Consider the following 28,000-nt stretch of genomic DNA (forward strand, 5'->3'; position numbering starts at 1 on the left):
CGGTGACGGACCGGCGCGGGCGCAGACTGCGGGGCGCGGGCCGCAGCCCTCCGGGCGCCGGGGGCGGCAGGGGGGGGCGAGAAACTACCCGAGCGCACGGTATTATACGGTAACACTATGAACAAACTCCGTCGGTGGAGGGAGCGACGCTGGGAACTGGCGATGGCGCGTATAACATGGGGCCTCCCACGTCGATTATACTGCTAAGGCTGCTTGAGTTCTCCAGACCCTCTTTGACAGCGAGAAATCGTTCGATGGATTCTAGTGAATCGCGACGATAATAAGGCACCGCTGCGCCGGTTTTAGTGGGTGGAGGCATCGGTGATTTGAAACCGGACGGACCCGCCTTAGACTCATCGAAATTGTAACGGGGAGGGATTGAAAGCCTGTAGGAATCAAGAGAATCCTGTTCTGATGGGACATAGCTGCTTTCAGAGGGCGGCGGTTGTGGCACTCTGAAACCGGACGGGCCCGGCGGCGTTAGAGGCGTGTCATCTGTGTTTGATTTCGAGCCCGCTTTCCTGACTGCAGGTTTCGATGGCTTTTTACCTAGTGGGACTTTGTTGCGCAGGCGCCGCACTATGCCTCTGGTCTCGGAGGGCGCTCGTGCCGAGCGGAGAGTGGACCAGCGCGGGTCCTTCGGCAGCCCTTTCTTTTGACGAGCTGTAGCGGCGGCTGCTTTCTTGTACAACCTGTAGCTTAGGCGTGCCGGGCTTGGCGGCTCCTTAAATGTGAAGCTTCGATCATCAGTGGCTGCGGACTCTGCCCTTAAAGTGGGTTTCTCAGTTAGTGTAGTGTCGCTCCGCTCCTTCGTGACGGTTTTCTTTGGTGTAGGCGGGCGCACGTTTCTCTCTTACTGACGGTTTCACTTTTTTATCTGTGATTTCCTTGTGTGCGAGTAGTCCGTTGCGCAGCTTGGCGGGCCTGTTGTTGAAGTAGTAACGAGCGGTATATCGTCCGTGGACAGCTTCTTGCGTTTCTTGATGGGTCCCTTGCCAGCCTCGGTGGACTTTCGTTTGCCCGACCTCAGGCACATGTTGCCCTTGACCTTCCGCCGTCTCAAGGGCACCCGGATCCTCGGTCGGACGCGCCGCCCGTTCGCCACGACCGGGATGGTATTTCGTCGTCTCGGAGACGCTCCAGAACCACAAGTGGTTCTTGCTTATGTTTGTCTATGTTTTGCATAGACACTATGTCAAGCAGGTTCCTTGCTGACATATTGTGGTGGTAGATGTTTTTTGGGAGGTAAGGTGGCTCCGGCTTGCGCTCCGGCGGCGCGGGCGCGACGCTGACGCTGCTCGCCGGGATGGGTACACCTTGCGCAAACTTCCTCTGCACAAGTCTCAATCAGTTTTGCTTCATCTTGAGGATTGTTAACCAATGTCGACCACCGTTGAAAATGAGATGCCTGGTGCCCGTAAGTAAGTTGACTACGATGTCGGGTAGGTACTGTTTTTGTTGTTGATTACTGAATGCAAAAGCGGTGCAGCCGTGAGCCGGCTTCCGGATGAGCTTCTCCGGGTTTGCACTAGTGATGCCAGATTACAATACTCTTTGGTCTCTTTGGATGCCAGAGCATTGAAAAGTGAAAGCTAAAAGTACAACCCGGACCTAAAAAGGTACGATTTTACCAACAAAAGTGCAATTAAATTTTTTGTTATTATATTTATTTATTTTATATTGGTAATAACCATGTAATAACTAACTACTGAGACTAATCCCATCCTCGTCGCCACTTGTACACAATAACAGCACTACACTACTCTCGGCACGACCGCTCGGCAAAATAAATGGTTAATAAATTTAATTTTTAGGCAGTTGAAGACGTGAGTGGATGAACGTGCTATGTAACATTTTTTCAGATTTTGGTTTTTTGCCATAAATGCATATTTAAAGGTATAATGAATAGTTTTACATTTTTAGATTTCACGTTTTCAAGCCATAAAAGCCTCAAACGCAATTGAAGAACATGCTATGTACATAAAAAAATCAAATTCTCCATGGATGAACGTGTTATGTCGCCGTTTCAACGGAAGAACGTGCTATGTGCGCACATAACACGTTCTTCCATTAGTGATATCGTAATATTTAATTATTTTAACATGGTAGAAGATGTTATGTACATTCAAAGCACCTTCATTCGTGTCGTTATGATTGTTATTGCGGGTATTCGCCTAAATTCAGTGTTGTGTTCGGATCAATTAAAATAGATATCATTACAATTAAAGTCGACGAAGGTGACACGGTACGAAGGCTGGCTCGTTGCTTCATCATGTCTATTCTATCGACGCGCCCACGTTTCCATGGGTACTCGTGTTTGACACAATATATTTTTCCTATAGCAACTTCGCGCGTCAACCGTGCAGGATTTTCATGAAGGTGGTGCTCAATTATGGAGAGCAACGCGTCGTCTCGCACGCGTCGGACGTAGAAATCGTGAGGGTCCTGCATGTAGGTGATGCGGGCTATTATTTGCATTCCTGCTCAGCTCGTTGTAGTAATGAAGTGAAGCTAACGCTTTTTAAAGCATACTGTCAAACATTCTACACCTGCAATCTGTGGGTCAGTTTTACTCAGCGGGCATACAACGCCCTGCGCGTGCAATACAATAACGCGTTTAGAGTGCTGTTTGGGCTGCCGCGTTTCTGCAACTGTTTGCCGAGGCGCACACTGATAGTTTCGACGCAATAGTTAGAAAACGGTGTGCGTCATTAATCAACCGTCTTCGCCACAGCCCAAGCAGTATTCTAAACGTGCTGGCGCAATCGACGATAAGGTCCCTTTTTGTAAAAAATACCACAAATAATAATATAATTCAAACAAATAATAAAAATAACGAATGAGGTTGGGCGATTAATGTCTCTTCATTCTACGAACGCATTGAGGCGTTTCTGGCAAAGTAAGCGGAACATCAGATTTATCTTGAACAAATGGGTTGTCGACAGGAACTGGTCTTGGACGGTGCACCAGTGTAGCCCTCAGTTCGGCTTCAGCTTGCTCCTCGGCCGCTCGTAACTCCTTCTCTCTCTGTTGCCTAAGCCTCTCTTCTCTCTCCTCCTTGTCTTTTATGAAACTATCGAATCTCTGTTGATCCACTCCTCTCTTTTCTGATTGTAGATCGAATGGAGCACGCATGGATGGTTTTGTAACTTGTGCTGGCATTTTTACAGGTTTAAATGGTTCTTTAGACAATACTACAGGACGTCTAGCTGTAAATTTTGTTTCATGGTTCTCTTTCTCCGAGGATGCTGAAGATGAACCAGATTTGGCTGTAGCGACTTGCATTTGCTTCTTTACAGCTCCTGGCACTGGCTGAGCTTTAAACAAACATGCTTGTTTGCGGTCCTCTTCAACTTGTTTTTTAATCTCTCTTCTCAAATGAAAATGGCTCTCCAGGACGGACTGGCTTTTTAACTGGCTCGGGTGGTTTAGGCCGAGGGGATGCTCCGTAGCGGAACTTGGAATCGACCGGTACGGCGAGTGGAATATCCGGTTTCACAAGTATGTGTTTGGGTGCAGGACGCGCTTTGAATACAAAAACATGTACGGGTGATTGTGCAATTTTTTTACCCTCCGTCAATTTGAATGGTTCTGGAACTGTTGACGGTTTCTTTGGCACCAAAGGAAGGTTCCTACAGCCTTCAATCACTGATTTCGGAATTGGATTAGCTTTAATCTTGAATTTTTTTATCGTTTCTACTTCAATTTCTTCTTTTTCTTTTTGTGACATGATATAAAGAGGTCGGGATCGTGCTTTACATCTTAACGTGGGTGACTGAGGAATAGTGAGCTTTGACGGCCCTGGAACTGGAACTGCATTAAAATGGAAGCGATTTGGCGTATTCGCCTGATAATGATAAACTGCTTCAGCCATTGATACGAATTTCTTTTATGACAGCTCAACTGGTTCTGTATCTTCATGGTGCCCGTGGTCTGCATGTTCATGATTTCCTGCGAAAAGCGTAGATATGTCGTTCATAGACATAGATTTCCTTATTCCTCCATATTCGAGTTTAATTGAATAATCCTCGTTTGTTTGAGTAACTGGCTCCTCCTTTATGATGGTGTCGCGAATAGGTATAAGTAGGTCTAGGCATAAAATAACGTGTAAATAATTGACGATTCTGTTTGTGTGATAACTGTTTTATTTCCATTTCGTGTGTTTATGTTTTTACTTTTATATGTTTGGGCATAGATTTAAGCAATCATTTTACTAGTTATTACAAGAATGTCCCACAATAAATATATACGCATTCCCTACGATATGTAATGGCGTAAGCTGATTGGCCAATAAATGAAAACTGACTCTGCACAACTCACCCACGTGACTGACGTGACATAGTGGGCGGGGCACGGTGCGCAACCATTTAAATATGGCCGCCCAACCGAGCCTCTTCAGTCGGAACGGCGAAATACTTGGGGGTCACCATTGACAGGGGCCTCACAATGAAGACGCACAGTGAAGAGGTGGTGAGGCGAGCCAAAACGGCACGCACCCTTCTTCGACCAGTACTTAACAGCAGCCTCCCCATCCGCACGAAGCTGGGGATCTACAAGACATACATAAGATCAAGGCTGACATACGCGACTCCTGCCTGGTATGCCAGGACGGCTGAGAAGAACAGGCGGAAACTCAGAGCCCAGGAGACGCTCAGCCTTCGATCAATAGTAAGAGCCCCACGCGGAGTGCGGAACATAACACTCTACAGGGACCTCAAGATTCCGAAACTGGAAATAGCCCCTCTTCACACCCGCCCCCCCGAAGCCCGCCGGACACGAGCCCAACCACGTGAGCTCGTGCCACCACAAGACCCCTAGACTCCACCAAGCCGCAGATGGCCAACATGTCCACAAAGCCATGATGGCCACCATGATGGCCGCCAAGATGGCCGCCAAGAAGCCATATACTAGCAAGAAAGAAGAAGAAAGGCCAGCAACTTAAACGCTGGCCCAAACAGACCGGGCTGTAGTGACAGCCCGCGACAGAAGCCGCCAAAATGGGCCTAGCCCAGAAATGGCCTCCTCACACCCCTAGTAGGGGAGTGTAAGATGACAAAGTAGTAGTAGCCTCTTCAGTCTATCTACAACACCCCTACACAACACTTTATTTACCCTAAAATAAGTGTTCTTACTAACCCTCACACTAACCCGGTAACATGGTGGTGGTATCTTAGAGGTAATCAGCAGCAGCAGCTTCTCTTCGGCCAGCGCGTTCCAGTCTTCGGCGTACGAGCTTCGGGAAAAATAGCTCAACAGATGGATTTGTAGGAAGACGTCATGGGCGTCAAGTTTCCTCCATTAGAATATTCGGGTTTCACTGAATCATAAAAATTAGTATCGAAGTCTTCCTGCATTGGTGTCAATGGCTCATTCTTTATGTTCATTTTTAATGAACTACACTCCAAAAAACAGTTATTAATGCTTCGCAAAATAGTGTTCATACGTCGTTAAAATTCAAAAGGTACCACATTGTCGCTTGTTGATAAGGTTGATTTCTAATTGAAGCTATATGGAAATAGCGACAATAAGTACAGAGCGAAAATGGCACAAATTAAGCTTTATGAGAATTATGAGTTTCTTAATTGAGCATACTGGCAAGTTCTGTATTGAAAAGGATTTAATGTTTTATTGACTGCATAACTACATGGCTAAAAGTAGCTGAAATAGTACAGTGTAAACTCTATATAGGACATTTTCTATGAAAAGTGACCTTATTGTCGATGGCGCTTACGCCGCACAGCGTCGCGCGGCATTGTGTTTATATCGGAGCATCGTTTATAATGGCGTAAGCGCCATCGACAATAAGGTCCCTTTTTATAGAAAATGCCACATATAGCGACACTCAAGGGAGCGGAGGTTTTTTGACGCTATAGAGAGATTTCGTTATAAAAATAGCAATTAATATTAAAGTGACGCAACTATAGCTAACAAATATGGATGTTATAGGGAATGAATCATTATACTGTATTTTGTTTAGATTCTAACCTCCATGTTAAAATACCCTATTGGATTACCACCTGGTTCCAGTAACAGTTATATAAATTTTTTGTGAATATGCAATACATAAGAGAGCGTTAATACTTGTAAATTAAAATTACTAAATAGTCATTCCCTTAAAGTAACCGTAGCGGCACCTCCTCTGATCCTGCAGCTGTCCGATCTTGGAAGACATCTCGTTCTCCCGGCACACTCCGCAGATGATGCTCGTGACCATGTGTAGCGGACTGCGGTAGTACAGGCTTGGGTCCTTCAGCGACTTGTTCTGTTCGTGGCAACAGACGTGTAGAAACACTTCGGCAATCATAAGTAGCATGATCAGAACTGCTGGAAAAACTGCTGCCATCGGTATCAGAAGCAACCTTGGACTAAACACGTTCGAACCTCTGATTATATTCTCTTTTAATGCTTGGAATTTTTTCGTCTTGCTCATGTATCCCTTAGGAAACTGTATGGTCTCGGTTGGAGGCACGGACTTGCGCGGCCCGTGCACGACGGTAGACGAACATGGCGTCGACTCGCCCGTCTCAGCGTTAACGAGGTACGTGATAATCTCGCCGGTCTCGTCGTCACGACAAAAATGCCTTTGCCTCGACATATTGCTGTGAAAAAAAAAAAAAAACAATTTTAGTTACCTACCAACTGTTTTATGAATTGTAGGTTCATGATCTTGAATATTGGTGTTTTTGCCCTCGGTTAACGTTAATGTAGTTAATTTTTATGTTATGCCGCTACGTCGAGATAAAATATAAGGAAAATTTTGATCGAACAATGTTTGGATTGCCTTTTTTGCTTTGAAAACGGTTTTTAAAACTTCACTTTAATCATTTGTTATTATGTATGCTGGATAACAAAGAGGAATACTTTTGGCATTACCTACTCGGCACTGTTAATTACTGTAATATTTATTATTTTATGTGAAATACATACCGTCACACATCTAACATCAAAAACGGGCATCAATTGCAAAACGTCACTGTCACTGTGACAGCACGTCTACGTCTATTGTCTATGGCATCGACATAGTATATGTCATGGAGACTATATAAAGGAGCCAAATCTCTGAAGTGTCCATCAAAAAACAGTAATTAGGCGGCGCCACCGTACACCGAAATACTACCAAAAACAACCTACGTAATTTGGTCGGGTTATTTGTTGGTTCATGTTATACTCATGTCCCAGAGTCTAACTAGCGCCACCGGAGAGATTAGGAACTATTATTTAAAGCTGAAAGCGGTCACTTTCTCAGAATAATGACTAAAGCAAAGAAGCCGGGCAAAAATAAAAGCTTGGTAAAAGATATCGTATTCACAACACGCTATTACTTTTTGTCTATGAGTGAGTGAGACAACAATCCGCAAGTTCTTTCGTTTTTTTCAGTATTGTCATAAGATGAACTGAGGGAAATGACAAATGGTCCTATGTGGTTCTATAATATAATCCAGCCAAATAAAATATATGTTCGTTATTTCACAGGTAGGTGTCAACTGTAACAACTTGACATAGTCGTATTATTTTAGTTGAAATATTTCGGGAATTTCAGCGGTCATCTTGGTTTATTTTAATTATATTGTTGCTATTCCTGAAAGATTGTTGGAAAACGTGCTGAGTTTTTATTTGTAATGGTTTGAAGTTCCCTTTGTGATAATGTCTTGTGTGATCGAGGGCTGTAAATCGCATACAGGAAGAAAAGAAAATACGCACGAACCGATAACCTTTAATCGGTGAGTTTTGTTCAATTTTGAAGAAATTAATTTATAGGACCTGACCCTAAACATAGAAATCGATATGTTGTTTATGTAATTATTACTTGCATTCAAGTCTATATAGATTTTTGCATATATTTTCGAACTTTTCTGCTAAGTATGAAAGGTTATATTTTTGGCATAGTGATGTATCGACCTCAGATCAATAACCTATCGACATTTACAGCTTTCTTATAGTTTGGCCCAGGACTGTCTCATTTTAATTGATGAGTACAGTCAAGGGCATAAATATATATACATTCCCAAAGTCTCAAAAATATGTGTACGCTCAGACAATAAAATCGTGTTCACATATTTTTAAGCCATTTGTCTGGATCGATATTTTTGCCTTCGACTATACCTATAGATTTCTTTGTTCTTACTTACTGACAGATTGTGTTTGCCAGACTACTGTCTAGCTATCACGGTTCATGAGATACAGCCTGGTAGCAGACAGACGGACAGCGAAGTATTAGTAATAGGGTCCCGTTTTTACCCTTTGGGTACGGAACCCTAATAAAAAAGACATTAATGATCATTGATGAATGTTCCTTTTATTAATATTGTTGGTCACAAAACTCAACTTTTTATTTCAGATTTCCAAAGGACGAGGAATAGGGGATATTACTGCAATGTTCTGCCACCAGAGTTCAGCACTAGCTTTTTTAGTGCACCGTAGAGTAACTTATTCATACTGTACCTTTAACAGGTTTTTGACAAGTTTTCAGGGGACCTACCGGAAAACTCGAATCCGAAATTTCGTTATCTAGCTGCCTCTTTATCGCTCGAATACGCAAGAGTGACAGATATGTTAGATAACGAAAGTTCGATCTTCTTGTTTCGCGATAGACCCTCAGATTGTGATAGTGGCGCCACCTACGCCGAGTTTCGCGTAATATTCCCTATTATTAAATAAAAAAAATATATTACACGAACGTTTTTTTTTTCATTTCCTATTTGGTACAGTCAGCTGCAGAGAAAAGGTACCCCACGTCCATACTAATTTACAGAACTTTGTATGCAGGGGGGGGGTGCCTTTTCTCTGCAGCTGACTGTACATGACTAGAAACTATACTTAGTCTTTTAGCATTAGAAAAAACGGTAAACCATTTCCACGTGTCTTTTTATTGACAAGTTTTTTTATAAATATAGCAATATTTTACTTATGAAAGCAAAAGTATGTAAATGATCGTATATTATATTTGTTGTGACTTATTTTCAAAGTGTTTTTCGATAAAACGACACGTTAAGATCGCTCGCCTTCTTTCTAATGATAAAAAAACGAGAGGTATAGTTAGACGGTTCTGAGTGGTAGACTGCAAATGTGATAAAAGCTATATTAATCCTCATATCAGGCGGCTCTTTGATTCCAAGGATTGCATATTTTTTATACTTTTTAATGATTTTTAGAATATGAAAATTATAAAAAGTATAAAAGTTATGCAATCCTTGTATTCCACGCATTTCATTTCATTTCATTTCAACGAGCCGCCTGCTACAGATTTCTTGAAATTGCCGCGTTTTTTCAGGTTCAACTTTCATTAGCCAGACTATTATCAATTTGCCAATTTCGTGATTATTCTTTTACACGGCACATAAACTTTTGCATAATTTATCGATATAAAAAGTCGACACAGTGACATCCCTAGCAAATTATCAAACTTATGATACCGTACGTAAATGAGAAATAACAAGCATACATGCATCTCTTTTCGGCACATTATCTAATTCGTAAGGAAGTAAAGTACGGGTATACATATTTGCGAAGCATTTTTGCCCGACTTCTATGCTTTAGTCAGGTTGGCAGTAAATAAGAACAAAAAAAAACTATACTCATCCTTTTCTGTCGGGTGCTAGTACTAGTGTAAGACAAAAATAGTATGAGTCTCTCTGTTTATGTTTGAAATGAGACAGTCCTTTGCCACACTATAGATTCATGATGGGCTAGAGGGCCCTCCACACTCGTGCGCGAATCGCGGCGCGTAGTCTGAAGCGACTTTATAATGTGGCAACACTGAAAGCATACCAAAAAAAACCTATATTGTCTATAGACAAAGACATGTCTTAAGGGCCCTCCACACTCATGCGCGAATCACGGCGCGAAGCCGCGAACGCGAATTTGGAGTCTAGTTGTGAAATAAAAGTGAAATCAACTCCACATTCGCGTTCGCGGCTTAGCGCCGTGATTCGCGCATGAGTGTGGATGGACCTTTAGGATTTCCTCTTATTAAGCAGCTTTATTTTAGTCTGTTCATTATCAAAAGTTACATACTCCTTTTAAGACGCACTTAAGCAAGATAAGATAGATGAAGAAGTAAATAGTTACGTCCATTACGTTAATTTTGTTACAGAAGTTTCATCTGAGAATGAGAGTATCACGCAAGCCAAAATTTAATTACAATTTTTTTAATTAAGTGATAGTCGTAAACGTGTATAGGAGCGTGTAGAGGAGTCATCTGTCAAATTATGAAATTACTGTCATCTGTTTAGGTCAAAATTTAAAATAGGCGGACGTATAAAACCTCGTATTTATGTAGATATCTTTTCTTTGTCCTTGTAAATATAACTGGAAGACGTGTAAATTAGAAGAACATTACAGAGTTCTACAATAAGTAACACAATCGACGTGAAAAAAGGTAATTTTGTAAATCTAAATACCATTAGAAATTGCGTTTTAAAAGCACTCCTTCAACATAAAGAAGTAGGGGAATGAGACAATAGAGATATTTATGTAATTGTGTTTGTTTTGCGATTACCTTAAAAAGTTGCTAGAAGTTATTTTTGTCATTTTAAGGTATTTTGGATATTCTGTGCGTCCTAAATATTATTTTATTTTGATTTAAGATTGACCTTCACGGGCTGAAAGGTCATTATACTGTTTATATAATGTTTCGGTCTTTGTTTTTGCACTCGGCTGCAGCGTGATACATTGAATATCACCTTAGTCCAAAAAGAAGCAAATGAGACCACAAACATTTTTTTTCAAGTTTTTTTTTTTCAAAATGGGTTTATTCGAAATTTGAATTTGTGAAGTGAACATTTTCTTGGTTTAGCGGTGGTAGTGGCAGCAAGGCAGTGATAATATTGCTTATTATTGTATTTTATGCATTAACTGATTTGTATATAGATGGGCGTCCTCTAGCCGCCCTTGTTTGCACAGTAATAAATAGTGTGTGATGTGATAGTTGTTAAAACTGTTTGTCCTGTCACTCTGTTATCACATGCAGAGTGACTATTTATAGTTTTTTTTTCAATATTTTGTTGCGAGAAACAGGGTAAGTGTTCTTCAATATGCTTATAGTAATATTTTGTTGGCAGGTATGGGTACTAATTTATTTACTGGAGTTCATTATCTCTTAGTTCTGTTGTTAAGTAATTAGTGTAGTTAAAACATTTGTAAAAACTTTAATTACTTTTTTTTTTAAATATTATTTGGACTTAATTAGTGACTGTATGTGCATATCAGGTATTGCATGTGTTGTAAATGCAAAAAAAAATTGTTTATTTATTGTTTCTTTTTTGTTTTGTTTCGTTTTTGGTAACAGTTAACACTGTTATGTTAAAATCCGTGTAAGCTAACTCTACAGCAACCTACGTGTGACAAATTGTGGGGTGCCACTATTTGTAAATGTGATATTTTCATAAGAATTGTTTATGGTGGCACACCCGTCACTTAATGTGTGATGATAAAAACCATACAAACTTTTCCATTCCTTTCTTATGTTTTCACACCTTAGGGGTATTTTATGCTTTAATTAAAAAATATATAGTATCACAGACATATCTGCTTGATAAAAACTACCTACTCCCATACTCTGTCACTAAAAGTTTGTGCAGAGTTAGCTTGTCCGACTATTCCTTACCCCGATGCATCTCAACTGCCTGGAAGTAGGTTAAACTTGATTTATTTATGCGGTTAGTTCTTTGTCTCGAGCCAAACTGATGTGAATATCATTGCATACAAAAAAGCGCCAAGTGCGAGTCGGACTCGCGCACGTAGGGTTCCGTACCATTACGCAAAAAACGGCAAAAAACTCACGTCTGTTGTATGGGAGCCCCACTTAAATATTTATTTTATTCTGTTTTTAGTATTTGTTGTTATAGCGGCAACAGAAATACATCATCTGTAAAAATTTCAACTGTCTAGCTATCACGGTTCGTGAGAGAAAAAAAACAATTAAACTGTTTATTTTTCATAAAGAACAAAAATTACAATATTCTTATATTCTCTGGACTGTTGACTATTACAATATTTGACGTTTTTGTTGATGCGCGCTGTACAGTTGAATCGCTTGCGGTACAATTTTCGTGGGCACATTTCAGAGCTCTGCAGCCCTGCCACCTAGACCTAAACTGAACTGCGTCGCTATTTCCTACCACGACATTGTTATTGCGATCAAATGATCAATATTAGTATAGTACCTATCTACTATACCTACCACCACTTATACACTTTTGATTTATAAATCTTAGTGGGAATTGTCTCAGGATGTAGGTTCCACCTATTAAAGTAAAAACCATTCTCTTCTTTTTGTATTATCTGCCTATGTCTGTTTTTTTCCCCAATAAAGAAAAAAAATCGACCAAGCCAGCGATAAGCGACCCAGCTATTTCATTCGCTCCTTTTTTTTTTTTAATACCACGTCGGTGGCAATCAAGCATACGGCCCGCCTGATGGTAAGCAGTTACCGTAGCCTATGGACGCCTGCAACACCGGAGATATTACACGCGCGTTGCCGACCCTAACACTCCTCTCCCTCGAGCTCTGGCAACCTTACTCACCGGCAGGAACACAACACTATGAGTAGGGTCTAGTGTTATTTGGCTGCGGTTTTCTGTAAGGTGGAGGTACTTCCCCAGTTGGGCTCTGCTCTAGATCTGGAATGACATCCGCTGTCCTGTGCCCTACCACACAAAGCGAGATGTCATTCACAGTGCCCATACCTCTCTTTTGGACGTAGTTTAAGGACATATCCAGGTCCGGACGCAGTTTAAGGACATACCCGTCCTCTCAAGTGTATTTAATACCATGACCTGCCTTGAGCCGAAACTGAGTCGCAGCAATGTCAAATTTAGCAATTCATAAAAAGTTACTCATTTGACGCATTATTCTGAATCGCTAACTTATTCTAGTTCGTTGTCGAATACACACCTTGTAAGACAGGTATGCCACTTATTCCGGTCTCTGAAAATCATGCATTAAAGCACCATTTCACATTATAATTATAGCAGCAAATAGCAAAGTTTATCGCTACCCGGAAAAGCTAGTGATGCACCTGACAACGCTGTAACGTCAGTTACACCACACGTGACATGACAAGGTTGATAACGTTTGACATGGCGATATTTCCAACACCGTGACATTAGTTGACTTGTCGGTGAATTATTGCGGTTATAAACTGTGTATAGATGGAATCATATCAATGAGGGCTATCGTTTTTTTGCTCACCAGTTGGCGCCTCTGTTGATGGTGGTCTAAAAGACTAAAGAACAGCTGTCAGTCATTGAAGTGACAAGTGACATTTCGAACTATGGAAAAGACCACCATCTACACTAGCGCCCCTAGCGGCGAATTCATACGCGTTAGCCCTCATTGAGCTAATGCACTTACCTGTTTACTCAAAGAGTCTCAAGAATACAATGCTATTGAGTGGTAAACCACAAATTAGGATAACTACCTCGTAGTAAAAGCAGATTATAACCGCCTTGAAATGTTAGTATAGATTAACGACTCTATTTTTTAACAATAGGCTACAAAATACACTAACTAAATAATGGCTAACATTTATTTGCATTTTACAACCGTCGAACTTCTAACTTATTTTGTAAGTAACTAGTTGGCGGCTACGAGAACAAAAGCAGACAATAGTATTGTAATAATACAATGCCATTGTTAGTACAGGTAAGTGCATTAGGTACAAAAGTTTTACTCTCTAACAAAATGCGTATATTACGACAAATATGACCGCAAGGTGGCGCAAGCGCGAGCAGGCCTCCGTTCCTTAGCGGTGCGCGTCAACTACTATGGCTAGACACCAAAATTGGTGTGGGCCGCGTGTACTTGTAGCGACGCGACGAAATCGCGGAGTGAGCCACACCTGGTCCAATGTAAAGATCTCTTAAATTGACCTTCAATCCGCAGAGATCAAGATGAGCAAGCTGTGCCGTCAGGTGTCCATCGAGTCCCCCGGGCCCACGCTGAAGGAGTGCGTGTTCAGTTTCGACGTGCCCGTGCCCGAGGTGCCCATGTACGGCGCGCGGATCCGCGTCGCGTACGCCGGCGCCTGCTACAGGTAACAACAACCACCAGCGCTCAGGGTCCCTGGGTCCACGCTGGAGTGCATGTTCGACGTGCCGGTGTACGGCGCATGGATCCGCGTCGCGTACGCCGGCGCCTGCTACAGGAAACAACAACCACCAGCGCTCAGGGTCCCTGGGTCCACGCTGGAGTGCATGTTCGACGTGCCCGTGTACGGCGCATGGATCCGCGTCGCATACACCGGCGCCTGCTACAGGTAACAACAACCACCAGCGCCCAGGGTCCCTGGGTCCACGCTGGAGTGCATGTTCGACGTGCCCGTGTACGGCGCATGGATCCGCGTCGCATACACCGGCGCCTGCTACAGGTAACAACAACCACCAGCGCCCAGGGTCCCTGGGTCCACGCTGGAGTGCATGTTCGACGTGCCGGTGTACGGCGCATGGATCCGCGTCGCGTACGCCGGCGCCTGCTACAGGTACTTATTTGACATGATGCCAAAGCCTTCTAAACTCCCTCTAAGCAAACTTTGGACCGACTTGACCAGAACAGTCATTATAAGCGTCATATTGTCATAGAAATTCGTCATTAATGATGACATTACCACACTTTGTAAACAGCAACTTCTCTTTTACACCCCACAAAGTTAGATATAACTCCGTAATAGATGGATACAGTCTAAGGAAAAAACGTGCCTCGAAAATCAAGAAAATTTGATTCTCGTTCAGAGGGCGCTACTAGTTTTGGCCTACAGTCGTATAGATGGCGTTGACGGTTTCGTTTGTTATTTAACAATTTTAACGCATATCAGTGAAAGAACATGGGTCAAAATCATAAAAATAATTAATGCAAATAAAAAAAATCATTTATCTGTATTTAAATACATTCTATCGTATTTTTATAAATCTTCATTTTTAGTTTTAAAGTGTGTCGACAGATGGCAGTGAATTTACTGGGGTTACAAAATTTACTTTGACAGTACCGCTCTAGTATAAGTTACTCTATGCACCCCGGAACCTAAATGGTCGTGTACTGGTCGGTTTAAGAGGAATTATCTCCCGCGGACTCTTTGGCTGTGCAATGAGCTTCCCGCCGAAGTTTTTTTAAGGGATTGATTTTGTCAAGATTTGTAAAGGGTCGGCAACGCGCATGAAACACTTCTTGGAGTTGCAGACGTAATTATAATAGGGTATTTGACTGTATTTAAAATAAATTATTTTACACCATGCATGAAATAAAGCACCAGAAGATTAATAGAGAAACGTAGACAGCAGTTATTTTTGGACACAATTTCTATTTTAATACCCGTATCAAAGATAGATATAACTCCGTAATAGATGGATACACTCTAAGGAAAAAACGTGCCTCGAAAATCACGAAAATTTGATTCTCGATCAGATGTCGCTACTACCTTTGGCCTACTCTCGTATAGAGGGCGTTGACGGTTTCGTTTGTTATTTAACAATTTTAACGCATATCATTGAAAGAAGTACTGTCATAGTAAATTTTGTAACCACAGTAAATTCACTGCCATCTATCGACACACTTTAAAACTAAAAATGAAGATTTATAATAATACTATAAAATGTATATAAATCTGGATAAATGTTTTTTTTTTATTTGCATTAATTATTTTTATGATTTTGACCCATGTTCTTTCACTGATATGCGTTAAAATTGTTAAAGTTGGAAAAAACTGGAGGAGGCCTTCACCCAGAGAGGGATCCATAAATACAAATAAAATAACTTGCTCAAAAATACAAAAAATAAACAATAAGAAAGAATATGGAAGTAAAGGCTATAATAATAATAATTATTATTTTTATGATTTTGACCCATGTTCTTTCACTGATATGCGTTAAAATTGTTAAATAACAATCGAAACCGTCAACGCCCTCTATACGAGAGTAGGCCAAAGGTACTGGCGCCATCTGATCGAGAGTCAAATTTTCGTGATTTTCAAGGCACGTTTTTTCCTTAGACTGTATCCATCTATTACGGAGTTATATCTATCTTTGCCTTGTATAAATGAATTGAATATACATGAGCAAAGAGGCAATATAGATTTTCGCTGAAAATCACTCCACAGAAAGTGATGACGAAATTAAAAACTTATAAGCTCAGCCAGGACAAATGGAACTATACTGAAAGTTCAAGAAATGAGTAGAGCTTAGTGCCACTTAACTTATACCAAAGATAGATATAACTCTGTAATAGATGGATACAGTCTAAGGAAAAAACGTGCCTCGAAAATCACGAAAATTTGATTCTCGATCAGAGGGCGCCACTAGCTTTGGCCTACTGTCGTATAGATGGCGTTGACGGTTTCGTTTGTTATTTAACGATTTTAACGCATATCAGTGAAAGAACATGGGTCAAAATCATATAAAAATAATTAATGCAAATAAAAAAATCATTTATCCATATTTAAATACATTTTAACGTATTTTTATATATCTTCATTTTTAGTTTTAAAGGATGTCGATAGATGGCAGTGAATTTACAGTGGTTACAAAATTTACTATGACAGTACCGCTCTATCTTATTATATCCTCTTTGCTTATACCATGTACCTACACTCTCTATTTTGACCATGTCATAAACAGAGTCCGGAATTTTCGCGGCAAAACAAAACACTGTCGCAATCTTGCTAGAGTTAGAAACATTATTTATCGATATCGATAGTTGTGTAATAGAAGAAAAAAACGGTCAACAAAATAAAAACAATATTTCAAAAAAAAAAAAAAAACATGATACCAGCAGATACAATTAGTAGATTTCGAAGAAGAAATTGCATCTGTTTCTATACAGGGTGGCCAAAAAATATGTGCATTCCCGTTGCCAGGGAGATTTTGGGATTATTCTGAACAACTTTTACTATGGGACCAAACCTGAAATCACGAATAATTTTGGCTGTTTCATACATTTTGGCTAGTCCATTTTCTATGGGAGGGTATTTACCCTAATTTGTTAAACAAAAGCCTTTGTTCCTTTTGTGCATGTCACTCGCTGATACACAATGGTCACGCGCCCACCAACAACGGGCACGCGCACACAAAGGAACAAACGCTTTTGTTTAAGGCGGTTCCCTGAGCCAGAAGCCGAAAATTCTCTTTTTTCTAAGAGGCGTTGATATTCGTAGACGTGGAAAAAATATATGTAGTTCTTGAGTATGTTATCTTTAACATCATAGCTTCTGATACACGAATTATGACACTTCGCTCGATACAATTAATTCTCAAAGTAACCTCTAACTCGGACTTTTAATCCTACTTTACTCGGTTATTTATTATGTGATACTATAAACAAAAAAAGAAGAAAAACAATCTTAACTTAAATAGTAATTTCATAGCTTTCGAATTGCGATATTGTAAGGAAACGTTTTTAAAATAAATAAAAATCGACAAAATTCAATCAAAATTGACACTTGGCGCGTATGATCTTTCCCGTTCTTTCTTGCGAAATGTGACAGTGACAGCGGCAAACCGATGCAGAGTATAAAGTTCTTGGATGTTAACGTTGCAGGGCGAACCGCACCCGTTCCGCGTCCGTGTGCTCGACATCTTCCGTCTCGTCCATCGGCAGCCTGTCGGGCGAGATGGAGAACTTCGGGATTCACACTTCAACACCTGCACATATAGGTTTGTAAACAGAAGTTTTTAGATTCTAATACGTTCTAAACAAGGGCCTGACACTCTTTGATAGAGAAAGATAGTCTTATTGCGATTCCTATAAGAGGAAAGAGAAAATAGTGCCATGCTTTGTCCTTATCACCGACCGGGTGGCATCATAGGTAGGAGGCGATGGCGAAATACCGAAATGTATAAGAGTGAAAGAGAAAAAATCCTATGCTGCCCAAATTTTATATAAATATTTTTTCTCTTAACCCCGATCGTTCGGTGGCGCGTCTATCACTACTTGTATATACTATGTCTATGGTTCTAAACGTAAAATTTTTGTTGACATTTGACAATGTTGAAATTTTTGACGATGCGTTTTGAAATTGCATCGACTTAACTTGTGCGTTCAGTTATATGCAACATCATTATAAAAAAAACAAATATTTCTTACGGAATTTTAAGGTTAATGACTTAAAATCATTAAATAAAGATATATTTGGTATTTTTTTAAATTTTTAATGATAATTAATATCGAACGAACTATTATTTTGAGCGTTTTACGTTTTGTTATCTGTCAAAAGCTACTTAAAGACGCTCCCTCCAAGTTCAAATTACTTTCCCCACTAGTGGATAAAATGTGCTTTTACCCGCTTGTTATAAAGGATAAAAGACGGCTTTCCGAGCTAGTGAGGGGAAAAATTATTCTATATCCTTCCCCACAGCTCAAACTATCCCCATACCAAGTTTCATCTAAATCGGTTGAGCGGTTATTGATTCCCCATACAAATTTCCACCCCCCTTTTCACCCCCTTGAGGGGTGAGTTCTGGGATAAAAAGTATCCTATGTCGTTCCCTGGGACTCCAACTATCTCTATGCCAAATTTCAACAAAATCGGTTAAGCGGTTTAAGCGTGAAGAGGTAACACCAAGACAGACAGATAGACAGACTTTCGCATTTATAATATTAGTATGGATCGGGATAAATATCATATGTTTAAGAAAACAATGAACAAAAGCAATGCTACTTTATTTAAGAGGCCGGTGTCGATTTTAGTCGCAAAAATGTAAAATTGATAGATTTAGTCCGTGAAATTTTACACCTTTTGTAACCTAATTGAAATAACAAGTACTGGTTTCTATTAGCATGTCTTCTTATCTTACCTTTTATCAGATCAGTTTTTTGAAAACATACTCACTAAATTAGTAATGTTTGCTTTTCTGATGGACGTTTAGGTAAACGCGCGTAAAGCACTGATTTTGTCGCTCTTGTTTGTAAATTTCGTAAAGTTTGGACGGCTAAACATGGTAATTTTGTATTACACATATCCTGTACTTGACGTTTATCAGACTACAATTTTATTATTATGACTTTGAAGTAGTGTAAATGAAAGTTAGACGAAATCGATTTTCTCCAGAAATTACTTCATAACAAGTGACAATTTTTCTGAAAATCGAATTAATTTCAACGTAATTTTGATACTTTAACAATCTACAACATTTGCTGAAACTATTCTTATACATGAATTTGTATAATTTATTACCATGATTTTTTGATGAATTTTTAAAAACTGCCCCTTCTCTTCATACATTACCGGTGACGCACGCTCGCGACCTCATTATTAAAAGGCAAGATGAGAAGACGTGCTAATAGAAATCAATACTTGTTATTTAGATATTACGTAACAAAACGTGTATAATTTCAACGACTAAATCTATCAATTTTAAATTTTTGCTCCAAAATCGACTACGGCCTCTTAACTTATGAAAGGTTTTAATAGATTGAAACGGTGTACATTAGAGCTCCTAAGGTTAATGTATTGCTGCCAATTTCATCCCCACAAAAACAAAAAACCGGCCAGGTGCGAGTCGGACTCGCGCACCGAGGGTTCTGTACTTTTTAGTATTTGTTGTTACAGCGGCAACAGAAATACATCATCTGTGAAAATTTCAACTGTCTAGCTATCACGGTTCATGAGATACAGCCTGGTGACAGACGGACAGCGGAGTCTTAGTAATAGGGTCCCGTTTTTACCCTTTGGGTACGGAACTCTAAAAAAAGAAAAAAAAAGACCGGTATCCCCTTATCCTATTTCGTAAGGCTTTGCTTCTACCAAAGCCGTTGCTAACAAAAACCCATTTTTATCGGCTTTTTAAGCACTTCATAAAACGGGTAAGCTGAGTCTTAGTAAGAGGGTCCCGTTTTTACCCTTTGGGTACGGAACACTTAAAACGGACACCAACGTGATTGTACATTGTTATAGGACTACGCGACGGAGCCCTATTTCCAGGCTACGAGGTGGCCGGAGTGGTTGACGCCATCGGCAAAAACGCCGACACTGAAGGGATCAAGGAGGGCGACAGGATCGTGCTGTACCCGTACGAAGGTCAGGGGTCATCTTGCATCCTAAACCTATGAATTCCCAATATTATGTGTGAATGCACAGGCAGCTTAAAGCTGATACGTGCACATCAATCTCCACTTGTGTTTTGTAGTCTTCGTGAGTGTTCATCGAGTTTGTTTTTAATAGTACATTTTTGTAAATTCGATACAAATAAAACTGCAAAATATATTAATTATCGTTTATTGTTTTTTTGTCATTCCAAACCATAAGCAAATATTGGTTATAGTTTTTTTTTGGCTGAATGCCATGATGCTGTGTCACAAATATATGTGAAATGGAAATTAAAAAAGAGCCACTTCCCGGCCTAGGCCTGCAACTTTGTATGAAATTTCATTACAGGCCCCACGTCTAGCCGCGCCGGAGTCGTGATAGTTCCCAGCCTAATATAAAGAACGTAATATCAATATTACATAGCATGTTTGAGAAAAAGACTTTATCTAGGGTGCACTGATCACTGATTCGGGCAAATTGTTCCACACTTTCACTACGCGGTTAGATAGGAAGTGTCGTCTGTGGTTGCTGTTACTCTGCGTCCGTGTCAGTTTCAGAGTGTCCTCTCAGTCTTATTTATGTTACGAATATCCAACTGATTTGCAGGCAGGTAACATAATTATAAGGTTTAGGACACCGATCGTCAGCCTATTCAAAACTTACTGTTGTGGTGTGTTTGATTTTTGAACCTGTTCAGATTACCACAGTACCACGAGCTAATATAAAGGTACCAAGTTCGTATACTACATGGCACAGTTTGGGATAAAAGTGGCGCTAAAAAGCATAATAAAAAATGAGTGCGCAATAAGAAAAGAGCTTACTGATTACAGACACAATTTGATTTCTGTGCCAGTTCACGCCTTCTCATAGTGACAATTAATATCAAAGTTGCTAGGGATTTTATATGATTGTCACTGTGACAAGGTAAGGAGTGGCACAGAAGTCAAATTCCTTGACCATAGAATGTCATCTTCTAAACAGAAGACAAGTCTAACTTAATTAGAGTTTTATGAGGTCATGATATTAATTATAAAATTTGTAATCCAAACATTCCAGGAGTCCCCCACGGCTACGCGGACTACATCGTCGTCCCGGACTTCAAGTGCCTGGTGCGCGTGCCGCCCGAGCTGCCGCTAAGCGTGGCCGCCATGCTGCCCACCGGCGCGCTGCTCGCCATGAACACCGTCAACACGGGCAGCGACTGCCTGCACAAGATCCTGGAAGGTCAGTTAACATTGTAAAGCAGGGGGCCAAATACACTTCCCTGCGGCACACCCCATATTAGTACCTACTAATTCATGGTCCACAAGATCGAAGGCTTTGCTCATGTCGGTACTGACAAAATGTTAAAATGGTAGCGATACTGGTAACCATTTTACCAGTATTGCTACAATTTTAACGTTTCCGTTCCGTTAATACGATTTCATAGTTTTATTTCATGAGTAACTATCGCGGTAACCGAAGACAATATTATAAATGTGTGTATTAATATTCCAGGGCCCGACCACAAGGACATAGCCACCGTGCTCATAGTGGGCACCGGCGGCCTCGCGCTCTGGGCCCTGCGCATAGCCAGCCACTACTTCCGTCAGTCTTGCTGGCATGATCGCGTCCGGATATCCGTCGCCACTCTCAACGAGGAAGGTTTACTCTACGCCAACGACTGCGAACAGTGAGTATTGTTTACATACATACATACATTATAATCAAGCCTATTTTGTCTCCCTCTAACAAACAGAAATCTCAAAATGATGGATAGGGTGACAAACAATTATTAATATATTTGACAAACATTAGTGACATTTTCAACCAAAAGGTACCACATTGTCGCTTGCCAATAAGGTTGATTTCAAATTGAAGCTATATGGAAATAGCGCCTTATTGACAACCGACAATAGATTTAGATTTAGATATTTATTCTCATAATATAAAATTACAATATAAATTATCTTAGACTAATCTACACGAATTTATATTATGATCGTCAGTACATACAATTTACATTATTTGATAACTTCAAAAATACAATTTTATTACATAATATACATTACATTACATTAATAAGTACCCTTTTGATTGTGAATGGCACATTTATAAATAAAACCATATGTAGGTATTTATTACAAAAAAAAATTACCGTTCTATGAAACACCAAACAAATTTATTTTTATGTATTTATTTCCAGAATAAAAGTAGTACAATGGAACGAAGACCTATACGAGAAGCAGCTGATCGAGCGCACCACAGACGCCTGCGGCGGCCCCGTCGACCTCGTCATGAACTTCGGCACCACCTCGCGTTCACTACACCGCTCGCTGCAGTGCCTAGCGCCGGTAATGTCCTATACGAAGTACATGTGGCTTTAGCCAGTAACTACGAGCAGCTGAGAGACAACAGTCCTGCGGCGGCCCCGTCGACCTCGTCATGAACTTCGGCACCACCTCGCGTTCACTACACCGCTCGCTGCAGTGCCTAGCGCCGGTAATGTCCTATACGAAGTACATGTGGCTTTAGCCAGTAACTACGAGCAGCTGAGAGACAACAGACCTGCGGCGGCCCCGTCGACCTCGTCATGAACTTCGGCACCACCTCGCGTTCACTACACCGCTCGCTGCAGTGCCTAGCGCCGGTAATGTCCTATACGAAGTACATGTGGCTTTAGCCAGTAACTACGAGCAGCTGAGAGACAACAGACCTGCGGCGGCCCCGTCGACCTCGTCATGAACTTCGGCACCACCTCGCGTTCACTACACCGCTCGCTGCAGTGCCTAGCGCCGGTAATGTCCTATACGAAGTACATGTGGCTTTAGCCAGTAACTACGAGCAGCTGAGAGACAACAGTCCTGCGGCGGCCCCGTCGACCTCGTCATGAACTTCGGCACCACCTCGCGTTCACTACACCGCTCGCTGCAGTGCCTAGCGCCGGTAATGTCCTATACGAAGTACATGTGGCTTTAGCCAGTAACTACGAGCAGCTGAGAGACAACAGACCTGCGGCGGCCCCGTCGACCTCGTCATGAACTTCGGCACCACCTCGCGTTCACTACACCGCTCGCTGCAGTGCCTAGCGCCGGTAATGTCCTATACGAAGTACATGTGGCTTTAGCCAGTAACTACGAGCAGCTGAGAGACAACAGACCTGCGGCGGCCCCGTCGACCTCGTCATGAACTTCGGCACCACCTCGCGTTCACTACACCGCTCGCTGCAGTGCCTAGCGCCGGTAATGTCCTATACGAAGTACATGTGGCTTTAGCCAGTAACTACGAGCAGCTGAGAGACAACAGACCTGCGGCGGCCCCGTCGACCTCGTCATGAACTTCGGCACCACCTCGCGTTCACTACACCGCTCGCTGCAGTGCCTAGCGCCGGTAATGTCCTATACGAAGTACATGTGGCTTTAGCCAGTAACTACGAGCAGCTGAGAGACAACAGACCTGCGGCGGCCCCGTCGACCTCGTCATGAACTTCGGCACCACCTCGCGTTCACTACACCGCTCGCTGCAGTGCCTAGCGCCGGTAATGTCCTATACGAAGTACACGTGGCTATCGCCAGTAACTACGGGCAGCTGAGAGACAACATACCTGCGGCGGCCCCGTCGATCTCGTCATGAACTTCGGCACCACCTCGCGTTCACTACACCGCTCGCTGCAGTGCCTAGCGCCGGTAATGTCCTATACGAAGTACACGTGGCTTTCGCCAGTAACTACGGGCAGCTGAGAGACAACATACCTGCGGCGGCCCCGTCGATCTCGTCATGAACTTCGGCACCACCTCGCGTTCACTACACCGCTCGCTGCAGTGCCTAGCGCCGGTAATGTCCTATACGAAGTACATGTGGCCATGTTTACCTCGTCGTGAACTATTTCCCGCTCCTTACAGTGACTTAGTTCTTTATAAATGTCATCATACACAATTTTTGAAGATCCCTTGCCTTGAGGAGCCATGGGGGGTAGAAATGGGAAATGAGGGTGTTCTACGCGAAGTTGTTATATTTAACTATATTGTTGCTATATTTATGACGTACTTACACAATGTATCGTTTCAGGGTGGCGTGGTCCTAGTAACGGAGGCCGTGGGCGAGAAGCTGCTGCCCAAGTTCGCGAAGAAGGCCGAGGCGCTTCGTGTGCACGTGGTGGTCGTGCCCGACGGCACGCTGGAGCAGCTTCGCGAGCTGGTGGGGCTCGTCGCCAGGGGGGAGGTAACTTTCCATGGCCCGGTTACATTCTATTGTACCTACTATTTAGGGTTCCGTACCCAAAGGGTAAAAACGGTACCCTATTACTAAGACTCCTCTGTCCGTATGTCTGTCTGTCACCAGGCTGTATCTCATGAACAGTATTTCTGTTGCCGCTATAACAACAAATATTAAAAACAAAAAAATATTTTTTTAAGTGGGACTCCCATAGAACAAACGTAATTTTTTTGCCGTTTTTTGCCTAATGGTACGGAACCCTTCATGCGCGAGTCCGACAAACACTTGGCCGGTTTTTTTCCTGGCTACCCTTTTAAAAAGCACTTTCTCCCTATTATCCAGATCGCCCCTCCCCCCCACTCGGTGTTTCCGGCCGAGGAGGCGCAGGAGGTGGTCCGCAAACTGTGCAACTCGGAGATCAAGGGCCGCGCCATACTGCGATTCCACAACGTCAATTAAGCGAGTGGCTCACTGTATGTAGCTGGGGATATACAGATGCGTCTGCCGGAGATCCAGTGGCGTAACTGTATACGTACATATACAGGGTAGCTAAAAAATAAGTGCATTCCCGTTGCCAGGGAGGTTTTGGTATTATACTAACTTTTACTATATGACCAGCCACGAAATCGCGAAAATTTTACCCTCCTATAGAAAATGGACCAGCCCAAATGTATGAAACAGCCAAATTTTTCGCGATTTCGGGGTTGGTCCCATAGTAAAAGTTGCTCGGTATAATCCCAAAACCTCCCTGGCAACGCACCTGGGAATGCACTTATTTTTTAGCCACCGTGTATAGTAACGTAAGAAACAGGCCAATTTTAGTGCTTTTAAGTTTGGAACTTTCTTTTATTTCTATCATAATTCGAATTTAATTTGTACTTGTACAAGTACGCGGGGATTTACAAGGGTGTGGTGGCAAAGTGGGCAAAATGCTACAGTCCCCCGGCTTTAAAATAGCCCCATTTTACTAAGACGCCTTGAGTACAAGCCTAACTATATCGACTATACAGTGTGGAAAGAATGAATGGGCCCTTAGAACTTAAGGTTTTAAGGCACTTTCCCTCCAGGGCCCATTCATTCTTTCCACACTGTATATCATATTCGATGAGTACCACGGGCCTCGGTATAGTTACGCCACTACGAAGATCTATCCACGGAGACACCGGTGCCTAACGGTGGGCATATATGTATATTATTTGATAGATTTGTCTTCCAGAAAGATCTGACGTACACATCTGTCTTTATCCTTAGCTTAGCTTGGGCAGTTTCGTAATGCCTTGTATAAACGAAGCTTTTTTTTAACCTCCTAAAACGTAGAAGCCATTGTTTTATTATTTGATACCTGGGCCACAGAATAAGTAATAGTATTATCATACATAACGGCCACGCACCGCCCCGCCCCGACTCGAATTACCTCGCCCCGCGACAGAAATCTGGCGGACTTCTGGCGTACTTTCAGTACCATTTTTAAACAACTTACTCACACTATGACGCATGACGCGTGTACAGACGTGCCGTTCACACATAGAAACGAAAGTGATTTTTCATGTATAACGTCTCCGCCCTGTGCCTGGGCCCCTATCACAAAAAACTGTACAAGTCAACAATATTATTAGGTTGTAGATAATGAGTTACATGCACAATTATTACACACATTATCAGATCTACAAGTTTACAATTTACAAAAAATTCACACAACGCGTGACACAAAACCTGGTGCTTATGTCAAATGGTGATCTATTCCTACAATTTTCATATGTGTTAAAAATAAATAATACGAATTTGTAACATTATATTTTCTGGTACACCAACTTGTTTATTCTACAATCTTGTAACTTGTCACTTGTAAATTGTAATTGTAAGTATTTTGATATAGGACCCTGGGGCCCGTTTCTCAAAAGCTTGTAGCTTGTAATACAAGTGGAAGTCCCTTTCTAACAGAAGCTGTCAAAAAGTGAGTTCCGCTTGTATTACAAGTTACAAGCTTTTGAGAAACGGGCCCCTGTGCCATGTTTATCAAAAGCTTGTAGCTTGTAATACAAGTGGAAGTCCCTTTCTAACAAAAGCTGTTAAAAAGTGAGTTCCGCTTGTATTACAAGTTACAAGCTTTTGAGAAACGGGCCCCTGTGCCATGTTTATCAAAAGCTTGTAGCTTGTAATACACGTGGAAGTCCCTTTCTAACAAAAGCTGTTAAAAAGTGAGTTCCGCTTGTATTACAAGTTACAAGCTTTTGATAAACGGGCCCCTGGTCTTATAAAATAATAGTACGTATTTAATTTGATCCTTATAAAGGTCTTTGGGATGAAGGAGGTTAAAAAACAGTCGCTTGTATTACAAGTTTTCGTGAAACAAGCCCCTGGTGCCCTGGCATGTGTACTTGAGTATGATTTAGTAATTGATATGAGTATTGAGACATTCGTCCATAATTGAAAATTTTGACACTTCGACTACACCACAATCCGTTTGCCTGCCATGCGAATGTTGTTACTAAACTTAAATAGAAAAAGAAAATAAATGAAACGGGAAAAGTCTCAATAATGAAAGTGCAGAAAAGTTGAAAATTTTCAGCACAATGCAGTATATAAGTACTTATAAGATTGCGAACGCCTTTTATAAAGCACAGTCAGTTATAACTTATAGTGTACCTTATGTAAATCAAATGTGCGATAATGGCAATTTTATTTTATTGATGACTACACAATCAACACATTTTATAAGCTCTGGTGGCCTAGCGGTAAGAGCGTGCTACTTTAAATCCGGAGGTCGCGGGTTCAAACCCCGGCTCGTACCAATGAGTTTTTCGGAACTTATGTACGAAATATCATTTGATATTTACCAGTTGCTTTTCGGTGAAGGAAAACATCGTGAGGAAAACGGACTAATCCCAACAAGGCCTAGTTTCCTCTCCGGGTTGGAAGGTCAGATGGCAGTCGCTTTCGTAACAACTAGTGCTTACGTCAATTCTTGGGATTAGTTGTCAAGCGGACCCCAGGCCTATAAGCCGTGGCAAAATGCCGGGTTAACGGGAAAAAGTGACACATGTTTAATTGCTTTGACTAATATTACAATCAGTTTTGTAATCATGTCGTTATGTAAGTGATAAATTGTAAAACTACATTTGTACTTCGTAAAGGACATACGGCATTCATACTTTTGTCGTGCACTGCTACACATGCCAAGGTAATTAACAAAGTTTTATGTATGTACTAGAGATGGGCCGAATATTCGGTAATTATTCGGTATTCAGCATATTTTTCAATGTTCGTATTCGGCCGAATAGTTCGGTTCGCAATGCCGAATATTTACCGAATAAACAATTTTTTGTAAAGACGGAGTACGCAAATTGCGGGCATCTTTCTCTTTTACTCCAATTATGGCGTAATTACTTAGTGTGACAGAGAAAGATGCCCGCAATTTGCGAACTTCAATGTTCACGGTAGGCCCTCAGGTATTAGACGGTTCCGTTTCTTTAACAAAAAATTCCCAGTCGGTTGGAAGGGGAAGGATCAAAAACACGCGATGAGAGCAGACCACGCACCTGTATGAACTTGTTTTCAGCTTTTTAGACAGTTTTAGCCCAACCGAATATTCGGCAAAGTCCATATTCGGCCCATCTCTATGTACTATTAGTGACACTAAACTATATGCGATTATAATGGCGAAATTAATGTAACATAACTGATGTCAATGTCAAATATATCAGGGAGATATGACACAAGGGCTTTGGTTGATATTATTGTGTTACTCATACAGAATGTTTTTACAATCCTTAAGGGGCCCACTGACTATCA

General features: G+C 41.5%; 2 protein-coding genes and 1 pseudogene across 2 annotated transcripts; 1 reads left to right on the top strand and 2 right to left on the bottom strand.

Moving 5' to 3' along the window:
- Positions 1–831: 831 nt before the first annotated feature.
- On the bottom strand, positions 832–4,430 carry LOC134755047 (targeting protein for Xklp2-B-like; annotated as a pseudogene).
- Positions 4,431–4,866: 436 nt separating this feature from the next.
- On the bottom strand, positions 4,867–6,958 carry LOC134754571 (uncharacterized). Its single transcript, XM_063690887.1, has 2 exons — positions 6,928–6,958; positions 4,867–6,599 (listed from the first exon to the last, which is right to left on the bottom strand). The coding sequence occupies exon 2, from the start codon at positions 6,593–6,595 to the stop codon at positions 6,098–6,100; it is 498 nt and encodes a 165-aa protein (XP_063546957.1). The 5' UTR covers positions 6,596–6,599; positions 6,928–6,958; the 3' UTR covers positions 4,867–6,097.
- A 3,259-nt stretch (positions 6,959–10,217) lies between these two features.
- On the top strand, positions 10,218–27,984 carry LOC134754559 (uncharacterized). Its single transcript, XM_063690872.1, has 9 exons — positions 10,218–10,378; positions 13,885–14,035; positions 17,527–17,642; positions 19,883–20,005; positions 21,071–21,238; positions 21,512–21,686; positions 22,200–22,347; positions 24,062–24,214; positions 24,551–27,984. The coding sequence occupies exons 2-9, from the start codon at positions 13,893–13,895 to the stop codon at positions 24,665–24,667; spliced, it is 1,143 nt and encodes a 380-aa protein (XP_063546942.1). The 5' UTR covers positions 10,218–10,378; positions 13,885–13,892; the 3' UTR covers positions 24,668–27,984.
- The last annotated feature ends 16 nt before the right edge of the window (positions 27,985–28,000 follow it).

Source organism: Cydia strobilella, chromosome Z, assembly GCF_947568885.1.
Source record: "Cydia strobilella chromosome Z, ilCydStro3.1, whole genome shotgun sequence".
Taxonomy (NCBI): domain Eukaryota; kingdom Metazoa; phylum Arthropoda; class Insecta; order Lepidoptera; family Tortricidae; genus Cydia; species Cydia strobilella.